Source organism: Protopterus annectens, chromosome 1.part0, assembly GCF_019279795.1.
Source record: "Protopterus annectens isolate FY-2018-M chromosome 1.part0, PAN1.0, whole genome shotgun sequence".
NCBI lineage: Eukaryota > Metazoa > Chordata > Ceratodontiformes > Protopteridae > Protopterus > Protopterus annectens.
The window spans coordinates 670,337,108-670,363,292 of record NC_056725.1 but is presented as its reverse complement, the minus strand read 5'-3'; the positions used below and the strand labels follow the sequence as shown (position 1 = coordinate 670,363,292).

The 26,185-nt window shown below is 39.9% G+C and overlaps 1 protein-coding gene across 3 annotated transcripts in view; it reads left to right on the top strand.

The window, feature by feature from the left end:
- PLEKHG2 (pleckstrin homology and RhoGEF domain containing G2) overlaps nt 1-26,185 on the top strand; it is a 1,701,404-nt gene that overhangs the window by 1,507,667 nt on the left and 167,552 nt on the right. For all 3 annotated transcript variants that reach the window (XM_044062076.1, XM_044062085.1, XM_044062066.1), the window contains exon 13: nt 8,702-8,803. In XM_044062076.1, coding sequence (XP_043918011.1) covers nt 8,702-8,803 — 102 coding nt within the window. The remainder of the gene's footprint in view (nt 1-8,701; nt 8,804-26,185) is intronic.

Below are 26,185 nucleotides of genomic sequence, written 5' to 3'. Positions count from 1 at the left end.
GTACTTACCATAACTTCAGATGTTTGGGATCCATCTCGCCTACATTCTGTACTGATGGGTTCGGAGCCGATCCTCGGCTCCGACTCGGCATGCTATGCAATAGAGCGAAGTCTCTAATTGGCTGAGCTATTCTATATCCCAGGATGCACCACCACCAATTCCCCAGATCTTGTTTGTCCGCACACATGCACCCACACATGCACTGCTGATATAACATTGCCAGATGTTTCAAGATGAAACGGTGGAACTCGAACCGCCCGGTCTCTTCTGATCTCCAAGGCAGGGGGAAGGAGGGTGGGTTATGAGGAATGTAGGCGAGATGGATCCCAAACATCTAAAGTTATGGTAAGTACATAACTAAAAGATGTTATGTGATCCTATCTCGCCTACATTCTGTACTGATGGGACAGCGTCCCTAGCACCTGATTCCTGGGTGGCTCACTGGAAAACACTCCTGAGAACTGTGGAACCGAAGGAAGCTCGCCCCCAAGATGCCACATCCAATTTGTAATGAGAAATGAAGGTGTGAGGAGAAGACCAGGTAGCCGCAGCACAAATGTCACTAATGGCAAGCTTAGCATGAAATGCTGTTGAAGTAGCCATAGCCCTTGTAGAATGAGCTTTCACAGTGGTTGTAAGCTCTCTATTAGAAAGAAAATAAATATGACTAATACAGTCTCTGATCCACTTGGCAATAGTGACCTTCGTGATGGCTTTGCCCAATTTATTATCTGAAAAGGACACAAACAACTGATCTGTTTTTCGTGTTTGATCCTATCTAAATAGAAACGCAATTGTCTGTGGACATCCAATGAATGGAAGATATATTCTGCTCTGTCTGAGTAATTGGGGAAGAAAACTGGAAGTTCCAAAGACTGTTGAAGACAGAAACTGGAACAAACTTTGGGAACAAAAGATGGATTGGGCCTAAGGGATACTCTATCCTTGTGAAAAACCAAGTACGGCGGGTTGACACATAGGGCCTGAAGTTCCGAAACTCTTCTGGCTGATGTAATTGCCACCAAAAAAGCGGTCTTCCAGGTAAGAAATTTCAAGTCAGAAGTTGCTGCCGGTTCGAAGGGGGAAGAGGTCAAGGCACCTAATACGAAATTGAGATCCCATGGTGGAGCAGGATAAAAAACTGGAGGACGTAGCAGCCCAGCACCTTTCATGAAGGCTTTACACAACTTATTGCTCATCAAAGATGGGTCTGTACTTGCATGAAAATTAGAAATAGCTGCTAATTGAACCTTAATGGTAGAGACTGAAGACCCTTGATTGAATAGGGGAAGCTAGGAATTTCAAACCGTCCGCCACTGGGGCAGTAATGGGATCTAAACCCCGGAGTTGGGCCCAAATGGCAAATCTCTTCCATTTACTATTATACATTTTCTTAGTCAAATGTTTGTGGGCTGAGGACAAGATATGTATAACTTCTGAGTCTAAAACCTGGATCCTGACTATAGTCGGAAGATGAGGAGTCAAGCTGTTAATTTCAGAGAGTGAAGGGACTAGTGAAGCTGTCCCGACTGGTGGATCAAGAGATCTGGAACCTGGTCCAGGAACCATGGGCCGTCCAGTGCGTATTTCCAAAGAAATGGCAGCCAGACTTGATGAGGCCAGTATGGGGCAACTAAAATCATCTTGCACTGCAAGTGAATCGCCTTCTGGATCACCCTGGGGAGAAGGGGAACCGGAGGAAAGGCGTACAGTAAGCCGTTGGGCCAAGCTTGGACTAGGGCATCCTTGGGAAACCTCCCCTGACTCGGGGTAAGAGAAAAGAACTGAAGACATTTCATGTTGAGAGGGGTTGCAAAGAGGTCGCAACAAGGAGTTCCCCATCTTCTGAAGATCTGAGATGCTACTCTGTCGTTCAGAGACCACTCGTGCGGGGAGAGAATGGTTCTGCTCAGTCTGTCGGTTATTACATTGGATCTCCCCGGAATATGTGTTGCTACCAAGAAACGATTGGTTGCAACAGCCCAATTCCATACTCTCATGGCCTCTCTGCAAAGAGGCTAGGACCTGGTCCCTCCCTGCTTGTTCAGGTACCAGACTACTGACATGTTGTCGGACTGAATGGCAATCATACCTTGGGGGAGGAAGCAGTGTAGTTCTTGGAGTGACAGAAGCACTGCTCTCATTTCTAGTATATTGATGTGTAGGGAAGTCTTGCCAGGATGCCACTTGCCTTGAACTGACCTGCCCAGGTAATGACCCCCCCACCCCTTCTGGGAGGCGTCCGTAGTCAAAGTGGCCACTGGAGGAGGAGGAATGAAAGGTCGCCCCTGATCCAGGTTGGACGAGATAAGCCACCAACGGAGGTCCTGTTTGCACGTCTCCGTGATTATGATTTGGTGACTGAGAGGAAGCTCCTGATACGACCACTGGACCGATAGGAGCCACTGGAGAATCCTCATGTGTAATTTTGCTAAGGGCACCAGGAGAACGGTAGCTGACATGGAACCCAACAGTTGTAGGACCATCCTTGCTGGGGCTTGGCAAGCAATGCTCGGACTTGAGATTGTAATGTTTCTATTCTCTCTGTAGGAAGATAGACTCGCATTTGCCTTGAGTCTATGTCTACCCTGATAAACTGTATAAGCTGAGATGGCAGCAACACAGACTTTGCCCAATTGAAGGTGATTCCTAGGGAGGTTCCTAGAGATATAGTGGCTGCTAGGTTCTGTAATAGTAGATGCCTGGAGGTGGCAGTTAGGAGCCAGTCGTCTAGATACGGAAACACCTGGAATCCTAGACTCCTCAGGTGAGCAGTCACCACCGCCAAACATTTGGTGAACACCCTGGGGGCTGTGGTGAGACCAAAGGGCAGTGCACAGAACTGGAAATGACTGTCTCCCAGGCTGAAGCGCAGATGTCTCCTGGACGCCTGATTTACCAGAATGTGATAATAGGCGTCCTTGAGATCTATGGAGCACATCCAAACACCTTTCTCCAGAAGCGGGAGAATGGATTGTAAGGTGACCATCCGGAACTTGGACTTCTTGACTGATCGATTCAGGTTGCTGAGATCCAAAATGGGCCTCAAGTCCCCGGTCTTTTTTGGCACTAAAAAGAATTTTGAATAAGTCCCTAATCCTGTCTGGTCTGCGGGGACCGGTTGGATGACTCCTTTTTGAAGCAGCTTTGAAATTTCGATGGCTGCAATATCCCGTTGACTGGGTGGGGGGTCCGGGATTTTTCTGGATGGAGGGGGGGTGTGAAAAGGGGATGACGTAACCTCCGGCGATGATTCGGAGCACCCATTGGTCCTGAGTGATACTCTCCCAGGCCGTTAGGTGCCTCGAAAAACGACCCCCGACTGGCTCCGGAGCTGCACAGTTGGGCAATCCTTCAGGGATGCTGAGAGGTTGAAGAGCCATGAAAGGACTCGTGGTCTCCAGTGTTGCGGGGGCCTCTGCCACCTCTGGGATGGCGTCTTCCGGAAAAATTTCCCCCTCCTCTGCCTCTAGAGGGGGGATCGTCCTGCTGTGAGGGGTAATTCTTCTGAGATTTACGGAACCACATTTTCCCTCCTCTTTTAGCCTTGGGATAAGGCCGAAAGGGAGAGGAAAACCGTGCTCCTACGGCAGTCAGAGTTTTACCTTCTTGTTCACAGCGGGTCAATGTGTCCTTTACCTTGGGTCCAAACAAAGAGGACCCATCAAAGGGAGCGTCGGCAAAGGAAGACTTAAAAGCTTCCGCAAAATGACACAGGCGGAGCCAGGCTTGCCTCCGTAGAGCAACGCCCATACCCGCCGCTCTACTCGCCCCCTCGGCTGCATACGAAATGAGCCTCATGGACGAGTTTGATATAGATGACAGAGTAGCCAACTGAGAGCCAACCATCTGGGCCAGCTACTCAGGTAGGTTACCCAAGAGGGTATCTGAAAGCTCCTTGATCAGATCCCTCTGAAGACTAATGAAGTGCATCAAATAGTTTAGGGACCTTAAGGTAAAGGCCGCTGAACTGAGGGTGCGCTTCCCGTACCGGTCCATGCTCCTAGACTCCTTATTAGGAGGATGGACGGACGTCGAAGCCTCTGCTACATCTTGTTGGGTAGCAGATGCCACCACCAGGGCATCTACAGCCACACCTTTGGTCAGAAACTCCTTCTCTGGGGGGGCTGATAAGAATTTATTTGGGCGAGCCGGCACCGGTTCCACATAATCTGGATGCTCCCACGCCCTTCGACAGATCAAATCTAGGAGCTCGTCGAAGGGTGGAGACACCCAGGAGGCGGAGGGCTGAGCCCCGAAGGCCTTGAGGAACACCGACTCGTCAGCGGAAGGGGGTTTGGAATGCCAGCCGCCTCATTGTTTGAGGACTTCCAAGATGTCTGCAAAGGAGACATCATCCGAGGACGACTTAGGGGACCCCTCCTCATCATCAAGATCGGTGTCCGACGTGAGAGACTCATCAGGGGAGTCGACGTGCTTCCTCTTGCACAGTCTTTTCCTCGGGGGTTCCTCCGAAGAAGCTTCAGAGAGACCCCCAGGAGGGGGGGAACCCCCCCTGGGGGGTGACCTCAGGCCCCGGGGCTCTGCTGTCTAGTGACAGGGGGACTAAAAAAGACCCAGTATCCGTGTCTAGGGAAGGTGCCGGTGAGACCATGGAGGTAGCCAAATAAGATTTGGCCAAAGCACTCCTCATGGCCCTGAAGGCCGGACCGCCAGAGTCCTGGGAAGGTCCAACCCCCGGGGCCACAACAGTAGACGGCACCCCCACAGCCAACGCACCGAGAGGAAGGCTTGGAACTGAAAACATCGGTCCCGAAGCATCACCCCCGGGGCCGACCGAGGAGGTCCATGTACCGAACTCCGACCCGAAAGCCGGGGTTGGAGTAAGGGTCGGAGCCGACCCGAAAACCTCCATCGGCTCCAACAGCACCGGCTCCAACAGTGCCGAGGCTGTTGGAGGAGGAACCAGAACTACAGGGTGGGCCATCGGCTCCGAAGCCGATTGAGCTGGAGCCGAAACTAATTTCTGGAATACAGGAGACTGAAACAGCCTTTGGAGCACCCTGTCGATGTCCGAATCTGACATCTTGGAAGATCGGGAGGAGACCGACCGGGTCCAAGCAGACTTCTCCATCGGCTCCGAAGGACTGGGGGACCGGCTCCGAATAGACTCGATCAATATCGGTGCCGAGGGAGATTCCATAGCAATTTTCCTCGGTGCCAAAGAGGACTTCGGCGCCGAAGGGGAAGAGTCTGAGCCGGCAACCCTCATCGGCTCCAAAATCAGTGGAGCCGATGAAGGTGACCTGCCTCTCGAAGCCCCAGCCATCGGCTCCAAAACCAGAAGAGTCGAGGCTGGAGGCATCGAGGCAGACCATTCCGCCCTCGGCTCCGAAGTCCGTGGAGCCGATGGAGAAGCCTGCCTAAATTTCTTAGTGGTCGGTTCCAACGGGCTGGTCGGAACCGACGATTTCTTTTTCTTAGCTGGAGAGGAAGAGGAAGATAAGGCCTCTTCGAAGGAGGGTTTGATAAGCCCTTTTAAGATAAATTTATTCTTCCTCTCTTGGAGGACCCAAGAGGAAAAAGCGTGACACATGCTGCAAGACTCCTGAAGGTGTTTGGCGCCTAAACAGTACACGCATAAGGAGTGATCGTCCATGATGGACATTTTGTAGTTGCATCTCGTGCATTTTTTAAATCCTGAGGGTCTATGCTCCTTAGACATAATGCTTGTAGACACTATTCACTTTGTCAGAGAAAAACACAATGTATGGAACTCAGTACAAATGGTTTACACAACAATAAAAAAATTTTTTTTTTAACAAGAGAGGCAAAAGCCCAAGAAACTTAAACGAATGACAAACACACCAAAAGGAGGGCCAAGAACCCTCTAACTGAAACAGGTACTTGACCTCTCCGAAACAACAAGAAGACTCACTAAAGAACGAGGGGAAGGCCCCTCTAACTTAAATGGAAACCTTTCCCTGTCCAGTCACAAAAATTTACCACAAAATATCCACAAAAACACAATTATACACAACGATAGCTGTTAAAATAGCTTTTGGGTTAAGATTAAAGAAATTTCTGACAGAAAAAAAACTCTCAGAAAAAAGCACTTAGCTCAGCCAAGTTCGAGACCACGTCCTAGCTTGTAAGTGGCAAACGAGATCTGGGGAATTGGTGGTGGTGCATCCTGGGATATAGAATAGCTCAGCCAATTAGAGACTTTGCTCTATTGCATAGCGTGCCGAGTCGGAGCCGAGGATCGGCTCTGAACCCATCAGTACAGAATGTAGGCGAGATAGGATCACATAACATCCAGTGTTAAAGAAGAAATGCAAGGAGAACATAATGAGCCACGAACTTCAGCTACAGGGAAATAAATTCATTATGAAATTTAGATAAATGTTTCTTAGGAGGTGTGATAAGCTGGAAAAACAGGTTACCAAACTGGAAGGTGTGTAGCATTGGCTAGATGGGAAATAGGGAGTGAAATGTTTGGGGGGGGTCTCTCTGTATATTGCCATCTGTATCAACTGAGCAGATTACATAGGTTATCTATCTTCTCCTGATACAAATATATAGGTACTTGTGGATAAATGAATGTGTAAATGATATCATCTTCAGTTCTGCTGTTTCAGTGGGCCTTTGTTCCTTGATGGTAAATTAATTAGTATGTTGTCTTCAGACAGCATCTTTAATGTGACACATCTGACTACCAGAAATTGCTTTGGTAGGTTGATAACATTAAGGAAGTGCATGATGAACGGTGCTGTGGTGGTGATCTGAGTGACAGAAGGTAGAAATTATTGGGGTACAAGATGATAAGCTAATTAGTGGCTGAGATGTAATTTCATTTTCAAGTTTTGTCTGACAGCCCCACAGATATGCAACATGAATCCTAGACCATTTAAGCCTCTCCAAAGCTAATTATCATATATTTAAAAGGAAATTACAACTGGGACCACATGCACTGTCAAGAAAATCACAGCAAAATGAAATAAGTAAGATAGTCAACAAAATGATTAAAAGAAATTATGCTAATTTTAACTGGCTATGTATTTCAATAACCAACTGAAGCTTTAGCTTTCCTGTTGAAAGATGAACATAACAGAATCAAAAGTATCACAGGATACTAAAATATTTCAGGAAGGCAAGCATGGTCTTGTCATTTTACTTTACCTGCACCTTCAGTTCAAGCATTTTGAATCGAGGATCATTGTTATGATGAAAAGGTTTAGTCTTTTGCTCTGTTGATTTCCTGTAATACAGTTATCACTTGTGTGAAGGGTGCCAGCCTAGTTAGGTAGAATTTTGTAAATAATTATTTATCATTGTAAATATTAATGTAATCCACAGGCTTGTTCTACAAATGTAAAGAGAACTATATGTTATGATTAAACTATGTGTTGTACTGAGCTTCAAAAATGTAACCACAGTGCTCTCTGCTGGAAGAAAGGTGATAAATCAAGCATTGTATGACTGATCTCAAGCTCGGAGACATGATGTCTGGTCCAGGAAATTCTTTCTGTTGTCTTGATTTAAGAGATAATTACTAAGATTTTACACGTATAATGTCTTTTATTGCTATGGCTTCCTGGCCATATGCAGCTTACTAAGAAATGTAAATTTTGAGTTTCTGTTAACCTGGATACCAGAGAAGTGTCAAGAATGATGTAATGTCAAATGACTCAGCAGTACTGAGCTATCAATTTAAGACTTTCTCAGAGAGAGAGAATTAAGCATTTTGGATTTTGTCTGAACCTGAACACATCAACTCACCAGCACTCTGCCTTTGCTCTGTAAGTAGGATCTTAGATCTTAGTATTTCTCTTAGAGTTAGATAGACATTTAGCCAAATTATTCTAGCTGTTTTCTATATTTATGTCAGACTGTGGGCTCCTTGATTACTGGGCCAGTGCACGGGCATCACAACTTGTCAGTAGTATTATTTGATGTATAAATGATTGACTCCTTCAGTAGATTAATAGACATAAATCTTTCATTTTATTTTATTCAAATCACATTGCTATCAACAATATATGGGATCAGTAAAGTAAAGAAATTAAAATAATCTCCAATAAAGAAACATGTAACATGATTAGAAGCAGCTGACATAAAAAAGAAACGTGAGTAGTTGTTTTATTTGTGGATCTGTATGCTTGGTACTTCTAGTCTGTTACTGATACAAATGGTCAAGGAATCTTCAATTGAACCAAAATATCCTTTATGGAAAGTTTATAAAATGAAATGTTACTATGTTGCATTTATATTTAAGCACCGTTTTTCTACACTTGATAAACATTATCCACTTTCAAATGCCTTTGTATGCATCATCTGTACTTGATAATTTGTTGAAAATTGCCGTGGTTAAGTTATAGTAAAGAAAATGAGAAGTACAGTTATTGTTATTGTTTAGAAGGGCACCTACATTTGGCACACATGAGCATGCATTGTACACCTTTGCTTGCTACCACAGCAGAGTAAACTACATTTATAAAGTTATTTAGTTTTGATCTACACAAACTTTTCCAGCTTCAACCTGGGAGCAGGTCTGGTCAAATGACTTCCAAAAGAAGGCTGCGGTAGTCAGTCTTTGGAATACAGGAAACAATGCATAACCATAGTCCTCTGAACTAGCTTTAGGACATGGGATTATATACAACCAAATATGTGCTTAAAAAATAAATAAAAGCATAATGCTGTATTTAATAATATCTTATTCTTTTCTTTGTTCTAGATCCTCCAGAAATAAGATTTAGCCCAGACCGAGCAAAGAAAAGCTCATCTTCCCCTAGGTTTGATGATTCCAGAAATATTCCAAGGAGTAGACGCCAATCAGGTACAAAAGACTGTAAACTGTAGCCATATCTGTTGAAATTCCACCCAAGGTAGCAACAGGGTGGACAAATGCTAAAAAGTCAGCTGTTCACTGAACCTTCTGTCTACTGCATAATTACTACATTTTAGCCATAAAGGGTTATTACAGCCCATGCAACCATGTGAAAGTTAAAGAATTGGGACAAAAAGTCTTTGTACGCATACAGATGTTTCTTTCAAGAGTGCCTTATATTCTACTTTATTCAGAGGTAATGGAGAACACAGCACTTTGCTATTATTTCTCCACAGCTGTCAAAATGGTACCATAATTTGACACGGTTACATCATTCTGACAAAACCAGCTCCTTCCTAACAGTATAGAACACACAACCCAGTATATTTTATATGATCAGTTGATCTCTATATCTATGGTTATTGAGCAACAGATTATTAAATATGCAAAAAACCATGCCACTGTTATTGTAGACCTTGAGTTATGAAAGGCCTAGTGCTCTCCATTATAGCCCTTTGTTTTCAGTTATTGTAAACACTATTTATTTGATTATACAGAACAACAGCTAAGAAAAGGGGGGACTTTACATTGTAGAAGAAGGACTAAAGGACATCAGTCAGGCTTTTAAGACATTAATGAATCATGCAGATTCACTTTATGGAAAAACATAGCCCCCAAAATATTCATTTAACCACATACTTGTATAAGTGTAACTTTTTTTTGATAAATGTTAACATTCATTTATTTCTTATGAACCTCACATTCTTTGTATCTAGAAACATAAAAAGTCCAGACTTAAGAGCACTCAGCTGAGAGACAGCTTTCCATTAGTTCAGAGTATAAAGCTGTGACAATGTATAGTTTCCTAGATGCTTGTGAAACATGTTACAGGCCACTATATTTGAATTTTCCCAGCAGCTAAGTAAAATCAGCATCAGAGATTGAAAACTCAAATGTTCCCTAATATGTTCCATCCAAGAGTTTCTACAACACAGGGGATACGACAATAAAACCATTGAGGTGATCTCTTAGTGTCTCCCTTCAGGATTACCTTTGCTTCCATGTTATAAAGTGCCATAATACTAGCCATACAGTGCTCACTTGGAGGGAAGGAACACAATGCCCACTTTAAGTACGTACAGCCCACCCTTACTGTCTTATCTGATTTAGTTATCCTGCCCACATTTGACTGAAAGTAAGATTAGTTATATCATCATCATCTTCTTTCGGCTGTTCCCATTAGGGGTCACCACAGCGGAAGTAAGATTAGTTATATGTTTCCTCAAAATTATCTCAGTTATGCTACAATACAAATGCTCACAGTTTGATTTCTGGAACATTAAGGCATAAGAATGGAGACAAAGTCTTAAAAAAGTCCAGCACTGTTTAACAAGTATTAAATACTCTGTATTTTTCCACTGTTCTATAAAATTAAGAAATAATGTATTGTTGTTCCATAAATAGAAACAAAATAATGTTTTGCCAGCTTTGCAAGAAACTCACTGTGTCTAGATAGCTGGCTTCTTGTACTATACTGTAACATACTGGCAACAAAGAAAGGAACTTTAATGAGAGGGAAGAGTGTAAAAACTCTCCACAAAGTCAGGTGGGATTTTAGCTTCTGCTGATTTCTTAAAGTTCAGATAAGAGCAAGTCTAAAAGTCATAGCCGGCCTTAGGCACAGGCCAGCTAGGTGACCTCCTAGGGCGCCTCTCTAGCAGGGGCACTTTTCCAGTATTTATTTGATGTCGGTAGAGCAGGGTGGTGTGGTGGGGGCGCCATGGTGCTCTTTTGCCTAGGGCACCAATTGACCTAGGGCCGCTCCTGCTAAAAGTACAAGTACAATGAAACCTGAGAAGGCTAAAATGTATGCTGTAGCGTCTAGACTGTTACAGCCTTAGTAGTATCTCAACAGATGATTTGTTAAGCCACAGCTTTCCCAGATACTGAAGTTTGTCTTGTCTATTGAAGACTGAAAGTCACAGGTATTCAAAACTGATGTTATTAAATAACTCTAAACATAAGCATTTAAGAGCTCCTGTGCAGAGTTCACTTAACTAAACTTTCTGAGAAGGAGGCCAGTTACCTTATTGCTAACAGGTCTGCAGTCACAGTTCAGTAGGAGAGAAGGGACTGAGTGGAATAAGTTCTCAGAATTAATTATATATACCAGTAACCAGCCCCTATATGGATGAATGGGTTAGGAAATATTAGAGGTAGACTTACTGGAACATTATTACTCAGTGTGTATACTAATTCATGTGCATGTACCATGTACCTTGTAGACCCCAAGTTGCATCCTTCATCAAGCTTGGTATGCAAAATGTAGCATTTGGAGAAAAGAAACACATTTATGCGCCTTTACATATACAGATAAGTTTGAAAAATATAATCCACCTCTCAGTGCAGGACACTGTAAAAAGAGGATGTTTTATGTGATCCTATGTAGACCCTGTATGAATCTTATCAGTCTTAAATGCCACTGTTTAATGAATCATTTATAATTTGCAAGAAAATAGTCTGGAATACATACTAGCAGACCAGGCATTTTTTATTGCTGTTAGCTTGTGCTCATCTGGTAGGATCAGCAATGACTATGATCAAGGCTGCTGCAGGTAAGTTCATTTTGGAACCAAGACCATTTAAAACAGTTGAACATCTAAATAATGCATTTTATTCTATTTCCAGATAAGTGGTAAATCTAACTTCATCTTAAATAAAGGTTCAAAAATTACCAATACTGATTATCTCTTAGAGGGTTAGATGAGAAATCTGACACTATAACTAACTCCTGTAGTAAACCTTACCATTGGCATAAAGAATAGATTCCAGAAAGAGTAACCTGCAAACAGTATGACTTTATAAGTATATGTGAGGAATATGAACCCACAAACAGAACCACACTATCTAATGTTTGCTGCCAAGGGTTTAGTCATTAATATAGACAGTAAATGAGATGAAGCATCACACATCTAGAACAAGGATTCATAAGCACCTGCCATGGCCCATTGCCAGTTGGGGGCCATAACAGCACTGCCCTTGCTGGTTGGTGTTATGCAGACATTAATGCACTATCATAGAACTTGTGATTGCCCAGGTAACCATTTGATATTCCAAGATTCTTTAGGCAAGTCTTGGAGCAGTCAGACTGAAAGAAATGAAAATGCATACTTGGATATAGTAAGTCTGAGATGGCCATTTCTTGTAATAGTGTCATTTTTATGAAGTATAGCAATTTTGGAGTTGGTATATATAACCTTGGTTATTGATGGTGGCTTGCCCCCACATGGGGTGTGTGCATTGGGATTTACTTCCTGCAAAAAGCACCTAAGAGAAGAACATTGTACTTATAAGTCTTAAGAATTACAATAAGGAGCTGATTGTACATCAGTAACTATTATCAAAACATGGTGAACCCTTTTGTTTCACCTCAACAGGACCCCCCCCAGATGCTTAAAAACATCAACACAAACATTATAGAAATTGCTATTTTGATAAGCTGTTCACTATCATATATCTAGTTGATTTGCTTACCTGTAGGAACTCATGCTATGTTGCATTTGATCAGCAGGTATGCAGGTAGGAGCACCCCAGTCCAGTAGCATATTCCATTACGTTTGTTTTTTTCTTTTCTTTTTTCTTTTGCATTGATGATGTTTCTACCTGTAGTTTTCACTCACAAAGACAACACACAAATGTCACAAACAAGACAATCCTGTGATCTATGCCTATGCAGTGCTTACAGAATCCTTTAAGCATCTCCGAGTTGGCTGTGGCTTAATAGAGATCCTTTGCCAAAAAACTGAAAACCATGGCATTTTATTTAAGGTAGCAAACATTTTGACTTTTCTTTATTTGTAATATATGTAACCTTTTTTGAGCTGTCTATGTAAATGTTTATCTAGGTAGCTACATATGCTTTACATAGCACAATGTCACTGACTGCAGCTCATATTTTGCTCTGTTCCCTATAAAATCTGTGGTTTTCTGGCAAATCATTGAGAGCTACACTCATTAAATGATGGCAGATATTAAAGTTGTATAATTCATATCCTTCAGAAACAGCATGCTAATGCAATACCATGCTGAAAATTTTATCAGTTTTGTACCCAAGTATCTTATTAGGAGTGCCTGGATTTTTTTTTCATAACCTGCCTTAAAAGAACTGTTAAATGGCTACTTATCTACATGTATCTAACATTTCAGAGGATTTTATTGCTGCAGTCTGGTACTATACATAGTTTCCACCTAGAGTTGTGACTGCTGCTTGCAATGCAGTTTAAAATAATGTCCAAAATATATGTGCACTAACTCCTCACTAAAGCAGAAGTAAAGCCTCTGTTGTGAGTGTTGCAAGGGTTCTATGTGTCGTATAAATCCAGATGGAGATGCAGTAAAGTCCTTAGGGATATAAAGGTATTTTAATGTGCTTTCTATCCAAATATCTTATCAGGATTGCCTGAATTTTTTATTATAAAACATCTGTGGAAATTAAATATGGCCTCATATATACAGCTAGTAAATCTAGCTTTCAGAGGACTTTTGTTTTCAAAATCTGGCATTATACTTCTTTTCCACCTGAGAGCTATATGACATCTGCACAAAAGGCTGGGTAAAACTGATGTCCAAAGTGTATGTGTACTAATTTCTCGTTAAAACAGAAGTCCAGACCCTACACATTTCACAAGAAAAATGTTTTCTCTTCAAAATGTCTTAACTATAATTCCACACGTTCATTCAGCTAAGGTGGTTGTCTCAAATTCAGTATTGAACTACTGTGAAATTCTTGAGGAAGAACAGGAGTCTTAGATGCATTTTGCAACTGATCACCCTGTTATTTCTACCTTAAGTTTTCATAATTACATTTAAAAGGGGGACTGAGGTATAATATTTTACACACGGACACAGTCTGATATTTTGCATTATACTCAGTGTTCATTGTGGTGCTCTTCTAAACGTCTGCTTACTACACTGAGTACAGTAATGCCCCATAATATTTCTTTATTAAGTTGTTATTACATAAGAAGAAAAATCCTGCATGATTTACCAGAAATGTGTTCATTTCAGTATGCCATAGTTAACATACTAAATGTTTGAGCTGCTAAAATGGTAGGCCCAGATTCAGCACAAATTTGGTCTGAATCTCCTAAGAATAGAACAGGAGTCTTATGTATTTTTTGTGTCTGATTATCCTGCTGTAACTCAATGAATGTTTCATAAAAAATCTCAAAGGGGGACCCTTTTTAATCTTACAGATAGGCACTACATCAGTACCTTTAGAGGTGTCTGTTCACAGTGGCAGTCTAACATTTTATAATTGGTTTATTCTTTGACTGCTGTTTTGAACATCTCTTGATTAATAAGAAAACATCGATGACCAGGAATATTTGTCTACTGAGCTGTCATTAGATCAGAAGTACTCCCCCCTTCAAAAAAAAAAAAAATTACTTTTTCAGTTGCAACATGCTTTGTGATTAAACCACTGGTGTTATTCAGAGGTGGGTTCCACTCGAAACCCTGAGGCTAGGCTTGTCAATCTTATGTATGCTGGGTATTTCAACACATAACTATTATTACCTAAAAGATTAATAATGAAACATTAAATGGAGAATGGAGATAAAGAATTTAAAGGTAGGCCCTGATGGCTTTAGTTATGTGCCTTATAGCCACAGTCTGACTGCTGTATTATACTCAGTTTTCATTGTGAGTGATCTGTTGCACATTTGCTTAGTGTGCAAAATACAGTAATCATCTAGAATTATTTATTTACTAAGTTGTGATTGCATCAGAAGTAAAAATCCCCCTATTTATTTTGTCTTGAATAAACAAGATGATTTTTCCATCACTGGTGTTCTGCCCCCTCCCCCCCCCCTATTTAGACTCAGGCAATAAGCTATAATAAAAAATAAACACGTAATATTAGCATCTTTACAGCTGGACCCACCCTTTAAGTGTCATATATTGTATGCCAAGAAATGTGCCATGATACTTCTTATGGTTACAGAGAAATGGCCATTTCCTGCTTGCTACCACTCGTGGTATTATAAAACTATTTATCAACAAAGGATTTATAAATAAAAATAAAAGCATTCATCTGAGTGTTCTGGTTTTGCTATTTGATTCACAAAAATGTATAGTTAGCATTTCTCAACCTAATTTTGCATTTGAATCATATCACTGGTGTGTACTTATGAAAGGAAAAACAAAAGTGAATAATCTTGTCTAGGAAAAGTATTTTTTGTCATTGTTATAAACTATAGCAAAATATATATATATTTATATGTTCTGACAAACATGCACATATTGCAGATTATGTTTTCTACTTCCTTAAAAATGATTAAGCTATGCAGAATAAACTTAAAGTGGGATTACCAAGGTTTTTTTTTGAAAATTCTGTCAGAATATTTTTAAGCAGTATTTGGATAATGTCATTTCAAGTTAGGGTAGAATTTATGCCAGAATATCTCTTTAAACAAATGTGTAGCCTTCCAATTTCTTCAGAGTGAAATAAATAAAAACTAACACAACCATAAATGTTAGTGTGATTTTAGACTTTAAATTATATGTGCTTCTGTATAAAGTGCATCACCTCTGGCAGTGGCGGCTGGTGACTTCAAATTAAAGGGGGGCTGCAGGAGACAGCTGAATGAGTGAGGTCAATGGGAATGGGTGTGACCAACTAGAAAGGGGAGGAGCTATGCTCAAAACCACAAAAACACTGCCCTGGGTGCCAAACCATCATTATGGGAGTCCAATCAAGACAAAATGAAGTGTAGAAGAAAAAAAATATTTTAATCCATTGGCTGCATGACAGCTTACTTAATATCTAGATGGAAACAAAAAGGATGTGAGGCATGAAAAAATAAATTACTTTTTAAATACATTACTGGAATGCCAGTCAAAATCAAGTATAAGAAAAACAAGCAGCACTTAACTCAAATCACTTCTCCTTGCACTCCAGTTCTAATTATAATTTATATTCAGCTTTATTAAAGTACCAAGTAGCATGCTGAAAGTAGCAATCTCTGTGATACCCTCACTTGTAAAAATGTTTCTTATCCAAAAAAGACCTGCTGCCTGACAACTATCCACTTGTTTCATGGGGAAAACATGATCTAAGTAAAAAATGAAAAGCAAACAAGAAACAAGCTCAACATATATTGCTTAAAGGATTACTGCACAGGATATGGACCACGCATGATAGATTGGCATTCTATTTAGCTTGCAGGTAAAGCCTGTAATGAGCTTAACATAATCTAATCCTGGCCTTTATTACAAATACTGTCATATGCATTTCAATACCCAATGCTTATACATTATCTAGTTATGTAAGTATTCTCTGCATGGCAACAACAGAAAGGCTTTCAATGGTGGCAATACTGCTTATTAAAACTTACTTGCATCTTACAATATCAGACAAGCTTACCTGATGGTCATTAAAGCACTGCTACTTAAACACAGAGCAAAAGGCACTTTCTGAATAATAATAAGCATATATCAACAGTATAAAAATGACAGAAACCAGAACATTCTGCAAAATCAATGACAGATGAAAAGCCACTGTAGTACTTGTGTTTACCTTGGATGGGGGGGGGGTAGTTTGCACATTTACACTGCATAACTGCTCCTTGCCTTGCTTGGACACATCCAGAGTCACTACATGGGGAAGTGGGGTGTAACAAGTTTGCCACAATTTGAAATGTCTCTGGCTGACTGCGATGGCCCTGACACATTTGTCATACCTCTCAACCTCAGAGCAAGAAATCTGGACAAAGCCATACATAGAAGTGGGACAAAGGCCCAAAAATAAGGACACTTTTTAAATATTGCTCTTATAAACTTAGAAAGATAATAGAATAGTACGTCTTGCATTAGTATGAATTTTCTGAAAGGTACGAAATCTGAAACTCAAATGTCTTTCATTATTTTCTATCTTCAGTCTTTAATGATTTGCCACTAATTTGCCAAAAAAACACAATTTTATGAAAAATGGACCAAAAATGTGATGCAAAAATATAAAATAGCCACACAAAACAGCTGGGAACCTGTCAAAGAAGGGACACCTTTTAATATTAGTACTGCTAACTTGAGCAGCTGACAAAATAAAAGAATCTACATGCATTTCTGAAATAAAAGTAATCTATAACTGATTATTACAGTTATTTATTAACTGTAAACCCTCCATGTTTTCTTCCAAAATTGCCATTTTGCAGAGGGATTATTAGGGGAAGAGCAACATTTTGAGCCAAAATCGGGGACAGTTGAGAGGTTTGGATATACCTAATTCTATAAAGCAGTTTTATTTGCACATACCTCTCAACCTGTTAATGCAGGAAATCTGGACAAGGCCAAATATATCGGGGGAACATACAAACACTGCTAAAAATTGCTCTTGTATAAACTTAAGACAGTTGGTAGAATAACAGGTCTTGCTTTATCATGCATTTTTCTGAAGGTTATGACGTAAAACTCAATGTCTGTCATTTAGTGACTTCATTCCTAAATGATTTGCAAGAAAACCACACATTTTATGAGGAACAAACCAAAAATAAGAGGCAAATATCTATTCATTCTGCAAAAATATGGACAGCTGAGAGGTATAGTTCAACCAGGGCTGTCTGAGTTTGCTGCCCTTCCCCTCTCAAAATCATGGTCGATTGGAGCCTTCCTCCTGCAACCATTCCAGTGTCCCATTTCTTGGTTATTTTGCCCCATTTACCATAAACACTGTAATGTGTATACTGCTTTACTTCTGCGATGATTTGGATTTCATTTGAAAGTTTTATTTTGCATTTTTATAGCACAAACCCCAATAGATATATGCTAAACAAAGCAATGCAGTCTCACAATGAAAACAGACTTAGCATTAAAACTTCTCTGCCCTTGAAACTCATATGCATTGAAACAGCATTGAAACCCACATTCAAAGAAAATGCATTTTGCCAGTGGCAGATAAAGATTAACTTTGGGCTGTTTTCACATCATAGGCCCCTTTTGGGCTGTTTTCAAATCATAGGCCCCTTGAACATGAAACATACACATGCTGTTTGATACACCTTCCCGACTGTATTAAATTGTATTCCTTGTACAATACAGTACAGTTGTTAGAGGGCATTTTAAATTTATTCTTTTGAACATTAGTAAACAATGAAACAAAATGCATGCACCAATGACAAAACTACCCAGTTCATAACATTTCCATCATAAAAGTCTACTCAACCTTCAACACTCCACCAGTATCAGTAAATATGCACAATCTCTGAAGTGTAAAAGTCATCTAAATAATTCCACATTAAAGAAATCTGTAACAATGAAGAGGTTGCTGCTAGCAAACAACTTTATATGTCATTGTTTATTCATCTACAAATAAAGTGCCTGTTGCCCTTGAGGAATAAATTGCCTATGTTGCATGCATTAAAAAAAATGATAAGCTAGTAATATCGCAATAGGGACTGTATGGCAAACTGATAACAGGTTCATAGTTACTACTCTAGGTATCTTTGCCAAAAAGGACTGCAGCATCCACCCACTTTACAACACAGTACAGTATCAGCAATGCATCTATCTACTGTGGGAGTAGAACCCACCACCTTCTGCATCAAAAGCAAGTACACTACCTGTTGTGCTATTAACAATGTAAGCAGACTTGGAATAAACAGCACTAAAGTTTTGTTCCCCTGCAGCTCTCAGCTCCTTGTAAAATCTACTCGACACACAGTTGTATCTCTGAACTTTGCAGCACAAGAAATCTTGAAAAAGCCAAAATTTATTGGGGGGGGTACAAAAGCCCAAAAACCAGGGACACATTTAAAACATTGCTTGTACAATGTTGGAAAGTTGCTAGAATAAAATGCTGTGTTACCACCATACATTTCACTGCCATGTCTTTAACCCAGGGGACCCTGTGCAAAACAGTCAGAGAAACATACTACTATGCCAAATCAGCTGTTTTGTGAAAGAGAGGAAGACAAACTTAAATGGCTACCATTTAGTGAATTCAGTTCTCACCATAGCTGTCAACCTCTTGGCACAAAACACCTGAACAAAGCCAATAATGGGGGAATACAGCCCCCAAACATATTCAGTGAATTCAGTTCTCACCATAGCTCTCAACCTCTTAGCAAAAAACATGTGGACAAAGCCAGTAATGGGGGGGAATACAGCCCCCAAACATTCAATGAATTCAGTTCTCACCATAGATAGCTCTCAACCTTAGCACAAAATACCTGGACAAAGACAATAATGGGGGAATACAGTCCCAAAAATAGGGACAAATTTCAAATATCCATGTTATAAACTTAGACATCTGCTAGAATAAACAGTTTTGTTTTACCATGTACTTTCTGAAGAATATGAAGTCTGAAATTCAAATGCCTGTTATTTTTAAACATTTAACCAGGAAAGTAGTCTGACTTGGAACAAAAGACAATTTTCAGCAGAGAAGGGAGAAACTCCAGACATGCAGACTCCACACAGAAGGCACCCCAGCCAAGAATCAAACCAGAGAACCTGTAGCTTGTAGGCAGCAATGCTACCAGTGCACCACTGCACTACAGACTTTGCAAGCCAAGGAAAAATGTAGATAGAGAAACCACAGATTTTATGAGGAACAGAACAAATATGAGGCAAAAATCTGCAATGTTTTTTTTTTAGAAATGGTGGTGGATAGGGAATTCAGGTCCTTGCCACCTGCATCCAAGGTACAGGGTTCAAGCCTGAGTATCTCTACCCACCACCATTTGTTCTCTCTAGCCACCAGTATATAACAACTGGGGCATTACACACACACACACATGCCCGTGCAGCGAAATCCCTGTGAGAGCTCTCAGCTCACCCCTCATTGGCCCTGTCTGCAAGGGAAGCAGTCCGGAGCTCCTCTGTTCTGTGTGGTCATCGACTGCACAGGTTGCTGGGTACCTCTTCCTCTGCATCTGGACTGCTGATAAAGGCAGTCTGAGTTCTGCGCACGCGCAGAGGAGTCGGGACTTGTGATATTTTGTTTCACAGATTTTTTTTCTTTGTTTTTTCTAGGTGGGTGGGCTGCAGACCGGCAGTCCAATAGCACGAGCTGCCCCTGACCTCTGGGAAGCTAGAACCTGACACCATACAGCTTTTCTGTTGTAATAAGTTAATTACAGTTTAGGTTTTGTGAAGTTTTAAAGCTTAAAAGGTGTATGCACAACAACAGTAAAGGGTTCCAGCCAGTTACCACTAGACTGGGCCATAATACCTTGAATCAGCCTTACACACACACACACACACACACACACATACACACACACACACACACACACACACACACACACACACACACACACACACACACACACACACACACACACACACAGTGTTCCGTCCCAGGCATTTTCTGTTTAAATTAGTAAATTCTTGCTTTTACTTTCAGCATAGTCTCTATACTAATCTCAACTCTCTCTATAACTGCCAAACAACCCTGTTTGTGTGCTTGCAGTGATAATTATTTAAAGCATTCCAGAACTACTTAGATTAATCTTTTGTTAGATACTGATATTTTAAGCTTATTACTCACCTTAAATTGATAGTTTTTCAGCTCTTCTCCTAGTGGGGGCCAGGGCCCACTCTGTTTGCTACTCTCACTCTGCTCCCCACCCAAGGCTCCATACTTGGTCCTCTCTTATTTGGCATCATTATTAACAACTTTCATTCTACTCTCCCACAATGCTCAGTAATCCAGTATGTGGATGACTCTACAATAATATGCACTGCAAATTCCAGCAAATCATGCAGAATGCCCTCATCTCTACTGAATCCTGGATAATTAACAATCATCTTGCCCTAAATCAGAAAAAACTAAACTAGTACTTTTTACCCCTAAGAAAACCAGTCCTCTAGATCAAAAAAACTCTTCACTATACAAGCCCAAGACAATACCACTATAGAAGTTTTTCCACACACTAAATTACTAGGTGTTATTATAGATGAAAACCTTCACTTTGACCTACACATAAACAATAACATAAAAAACACAGCAAAAGCTTGGTATGCTGTACAGGCACCAACACTTTCTTAGCCTCTCTGCTAGACAAACCTTTGCAACCACCTTTTTATTACCCTCTCTCCTTTATGGTGCCCCTCTCCTCACTAATATCCAAAATTCTACAAAATCCAAACTTGATATGTGTGATAACAGAATAGCCAAATTTGTCACCAAGGCCAAATTCTCATCCTACCACTGTAACTCACTGAAACAATTAGGCTGGTTGGAACTCACCATCTCTCATTCACATAACTAACAACAGTGCACAAAATAATCTGCAGAACCACAGACTGTCCTGCTGTCACAACACTACTTGCCAAATACCAACCCAGCAGCCAACTAAGATCTGAAAACTATCTACAAAAGCTCACCTTAACTGCTGGTCAGCTCCTCTACTCCTTCACCATCACTAAACTATGGAACTCACGTCCACCTTCTATAAGAAAAACAGGCAGCGCCACCACCTTCAAACAAATACTGAAAAATCATCTCAATCTTCCTAGCTATGTACCTGCTCTATAACCTAACCTATTCCTTCTCCTTATAAGGTAACTAAACTAATATGCTTTTTGCTACTAGTGACTGATGATACTTTCTCCATATTTATTATTTTTTTCATCACTTGTTGATACTGGTACAATAATACTGATTAATGTATCTCAGTTTATACTGTACAATAATGCTGATTAATATATCTCTGTTTTTACCTGTCTCATTGAATTCATCTGGCAACCAACTAAATTCCTGCTTTTATGTATATATTCTGTACATATATCTATATCTATATATATATATATATATATATATATATATATATATATATATATATATATATTGCTGTAATCAAACCAACTAGATTCCTGCTTTTATGCATATATTCTGTATATATTACTGTAATCAAACCAATTAAATTCCTGCTTTTATGTATATATTATTGTAATCACTACACGTAACACTGTTTCTACTTCTGTACCAATTAATGTTTACATTTTTTCTGTATCTGTGTTTTTGTCAGAGCTTTTCTCCCTGGACCTCCACTGAAAATGGGCTCTTTTAGGCCCAGTGGATTTTCCCAGTAAACAAATGCAATAAATAAATAAATAAAGGTGATTTTTTTTTTTAATTTTTATACAATACACTGAAACATAAAAATAACATTAGTTAATTTTTATTTTTTTCATTAAAGTTCAAGATATAGCTGCTCTTTGAGTATAAGGGCCCATTCTACGGAAGTTTTATTGATAATTATACCAGCCAATATAGTTGCACCTCTCTCAGATAGTTAAGATTTAAGATTCTGACAAAAAGTAGTACATTTTCTATGTACAGATACTATTTATGCTGCCAACTTCTAAACCTCTTTGTGAAGTATTTTAGGTGAACATCACCTCAAGAATTGCACATTCTCATTGTTTGGAGGAGCATGGACCCAAGTCTGTTTAGTTTCTTATCCCTTTTTTGGGTGGTTTATGTAAGTGTATCACTGGCAGTACAGTGTAGGACATCAGTTTTGAAGGGTATGGGTCAATAACTAATGCAAATAAGCATATTAAATATCTTCTGTGTAACTGAGTGGACAAATCGGTACTGTCTTCACTGGTTTCCTTGGATGAAAAAATGAAGTTAGCTGGAAGAAATATTGTGGAAAGAAAAATAACTAAAAGTTAAATTTCTTTTAAATGTAAACAGGTTTAATTTACTAAAATCCTTACTTTCTCTTATGGCTGTAGTTTCATCTTTCTCTTTATGTTCTTGTATAATACTGGTGAACCAAAATGTGTAATGGTTCTCTTATTTCTCTTTAAATTTATTTATGAAAAGTAAGAAAAAACTTGATGGAATCTTCCATAATTAAATGTGGTCCACAGACTGATTAAACTTACCACACCCATTTGGGTAGTTAATGGTAATATAAAGTGTAATCCAGTCTAGTAGTGTAATCTCTCAGCCATTTCAGTTTGATGTCTGACCATTGCTTTCCAGATTCTGATCAGTGTCAAGACACATAACGGTGAGTGTAGAGAACTGGCCAATTAAAAACATAGCTGCACAATTCCGGGCCAAGGTCTATTACCCTGTCTAGGGCATCATTTGACAATGGACCAGTTCTGTACTGTATAACAGACATATGATTACTTTCTCTGATCCTTCATGCATTGACATGTCCATGTTCACAATTCCCAAGGACAACCTTAAAAGGCAGGAATAGTGCCATTAGTTAAGGACACCAAATGCTGTTAAATGTCTTTTTAGAATCCAGTTCCAGAACTAGAGGGGTTGCTTGTTCTGTATTTCTTATTTTAATATGTCGTCAAGGAGATCATTCCAATATTTTAGAAAATATGAACAATTATTGGGATTATTTGTTATTAGCTTATGTGCTAATATATATTTGGTTGCCATTTGTGTAAAGCCCCCCCCCCCCCAAGTCATTTGAGACCTGTCTAACCAGTTCTGAGCAATATACAGTTTTAACAATGAGAAGAGGGTGATCAGTGCATGCAGATGCTGCTTAGACGATTTCTGAGATGTGATCAAAAAACAGTTATACAAATGGAGTATGGACAGTTCTGCGATGTTTTAAATGCTTTGTTACTCAAAATCACAATGGTTGAAAATCATTTTTAAACTAGTTATTAATGATATTGCGTTATCCTGCTAATTTAGGGGACTGGATGGTGTGCTTTAATAACTGATCGATCATCATCTAAACACTGCTGCTGCTACTATGGCAGCACTACAGATATTTAAACTGCAATTTCTTGGTATGTAAACTTAGTATATAGCAAATACAGGTACACCCAAATAAAACATAATTGTTGGAATGTTTTTTTTTTAGTTTTAAAGCCTTTTTTCTTTCCTTTTTGCATGGGTGTAAAAGAAACTTAAAAAAAAATGTATAATGTACAAATAAAGACAGTCAGCTATTCTGTTATTACATGCGTACTTTAAGAAGAAAAAAGCTATTAATGAATCTCAGAGGTGATTAACTGCATTTAGCTCATTCACATTTTACCTTACAAAAGAATACATAACATTTCATTTCACATTCACATTGTACTAGCACTTCGCCATGATGTAAACCAGGCAAGACCATTGGACAAATTGTCCCTTGTCAAGAGTGACCCAGGAGCACTGAATGGTTAAGTGATTTTTGTAAGTCACCCATAATTTTGTTATATAAAACTGATATACCCATCTACCCATCACTACACAATGATCACTCTGGCATTAAAACATTCCGTAGAGTGAATTTTTCAGACTTTCCACTGCTGTTTAAGTATGTACATGTGTGTGTGTGCACGTGTATGTGTGCATGCGTGAGAGTGCGCGCATGTGTGTGTGTGTGTGTGTGTGTGTGTGTGTGTGTGTGTGTGTGTGTGTGTGTGTGTATATATATATATATATATATATATATATATATATATATATATATATATATCATGGCTAACCAATGGTACAAGACAAAAAATTATTACCAGAAACAAAGCATGGACCTCCTGGAGAACGATAAAATCCCCACAAGACCACCTGACATATAAACAATTGAGAAATGATACAAAAAAGCCCATTATGCTAGACAAAAAAAGCTACTACTGTAATCTGCAATAAAAGCACCAGAATCAACCACAAAAATTCTGGGCAGGCTTAAATAAACTTCTCCACCCAGGTAAATCATCTACCCCCACCCCCTTAAGTACCCTACAACAACCTCCTAAAATTGTTGCTAATACCATTAACACTTTCTTTACAGAAACCATGCAATCCATAGCCAACAATCTATCTCCCAGTACCTCAAGTACTACCATACCCACACATGAAAATAGACTCCCATTCAGGTTTGATCCAGTACCTACAGCTTTTATTAAGTCCCTACTTAAGAAACTGAAACCCACCACCCTTTCAGCAGACCTACTACCCACAGAGTTTCTCCAAAAAGCCGCTAATGAAATAGCATATCCAATTTCAATTTTAATCAATCGAACAAGTCTCGAATCTTGCATCCCCTCCATCTGCAAAATCTCCCACATTATTCCTCTTCACAAAGGGGGAATCACCACTGAACTCCCAAATTATATACCTATAGCCATCCTATCTCCCCTGGCTAAAATAATGGAAATAAGCAACTTCTAGCCTACCTAAATCAGAACACTCTCCTAGCACCCTCCTAGCATGGATTTAGACCTTCCCATAGTACAACCTAAGCCCTTCTCTCCTTGTCTCACACAATAAATCAAAACTGCAATGACAACAAGCTCTCCTCAGCTCTCTTTCTAGACCTATCCAAGGCATTTGACATGGTGAATCACCAACTACTCCTAGACACACTAAAATCACTCTCCATAGATAACCTAGCAATTAGCTGGTTTCATTCTTACCTGAATGACAGACAACAAGCTGTACTATGGAAAGAGACCCTATCTCCCCTTTTACCAGTCACCCTTGGTGTCCCCCAAGGATCTATATTAAGTCCTCTCCTATTCTCCATATTCATTAATGACCTACACAAAGTTATCCCAGACGCAACATGTATTAAGTATGCAGATGACTCCACCCTAATCTGCTCTGCCACCTCGCCCACAGATTTACAATCCTTATCCCAAATCGCTTTCAACAAACTAGTCGCCATCTCCTATTAAACCCAAATAAAACCAAACTATTACTTTTCTCCCCTACCCATAAGGTCCCATCACCACCTCTCACTGTAACATCTAACAACGGCACCATAATTTTCCCAGAACCTTATACTAAACTACTAGGAGTAATCATCGACAATAACCTGAAGTTTGATGCTCACACAGACAAAACTAACAAAACAGTCAATAAGAAACTGGGCTCTTTATACAGGATTAAACAATCCCTAACCCCATCTGCCAGAGCTGTTATTGCCAGAACACACCTTCTATCAACCCTTCTTTATGCCTCACCCATCTTCGTAAACATAAGCAAATCAAACCTTAACAAATTTACTAGCTGCTACAATAATATAGCTAGATTTGCCACAGGTTCAGCCTATAGAACCCACCACTGTCTAAATCTTCAATCACTAGACTGGCTAGAACTACCCTATCAACTTCAATATAACCAACTCATAGTCATTCACAAAATCCTCTACCAACCTAGCAGTACACCCATACTGAAGAATATTATCACCCCCTACAGTAACCTAACATGCCCCTGCTCATCCAACAGAATGCTTGTACAAACTGCTAAAGCCAACAATTCAGCTGGTGAATCACTATTCTCCAGCTCTGCTGATAAAAACTGGAACTTACTTCATGCTGAACTTACTACTCTATCCTCCTTATCCCAATTCAAAATATCTCTAAATAAGTACCTAAAAACACATTGGCTTTTTCCATGTACAAACCCTG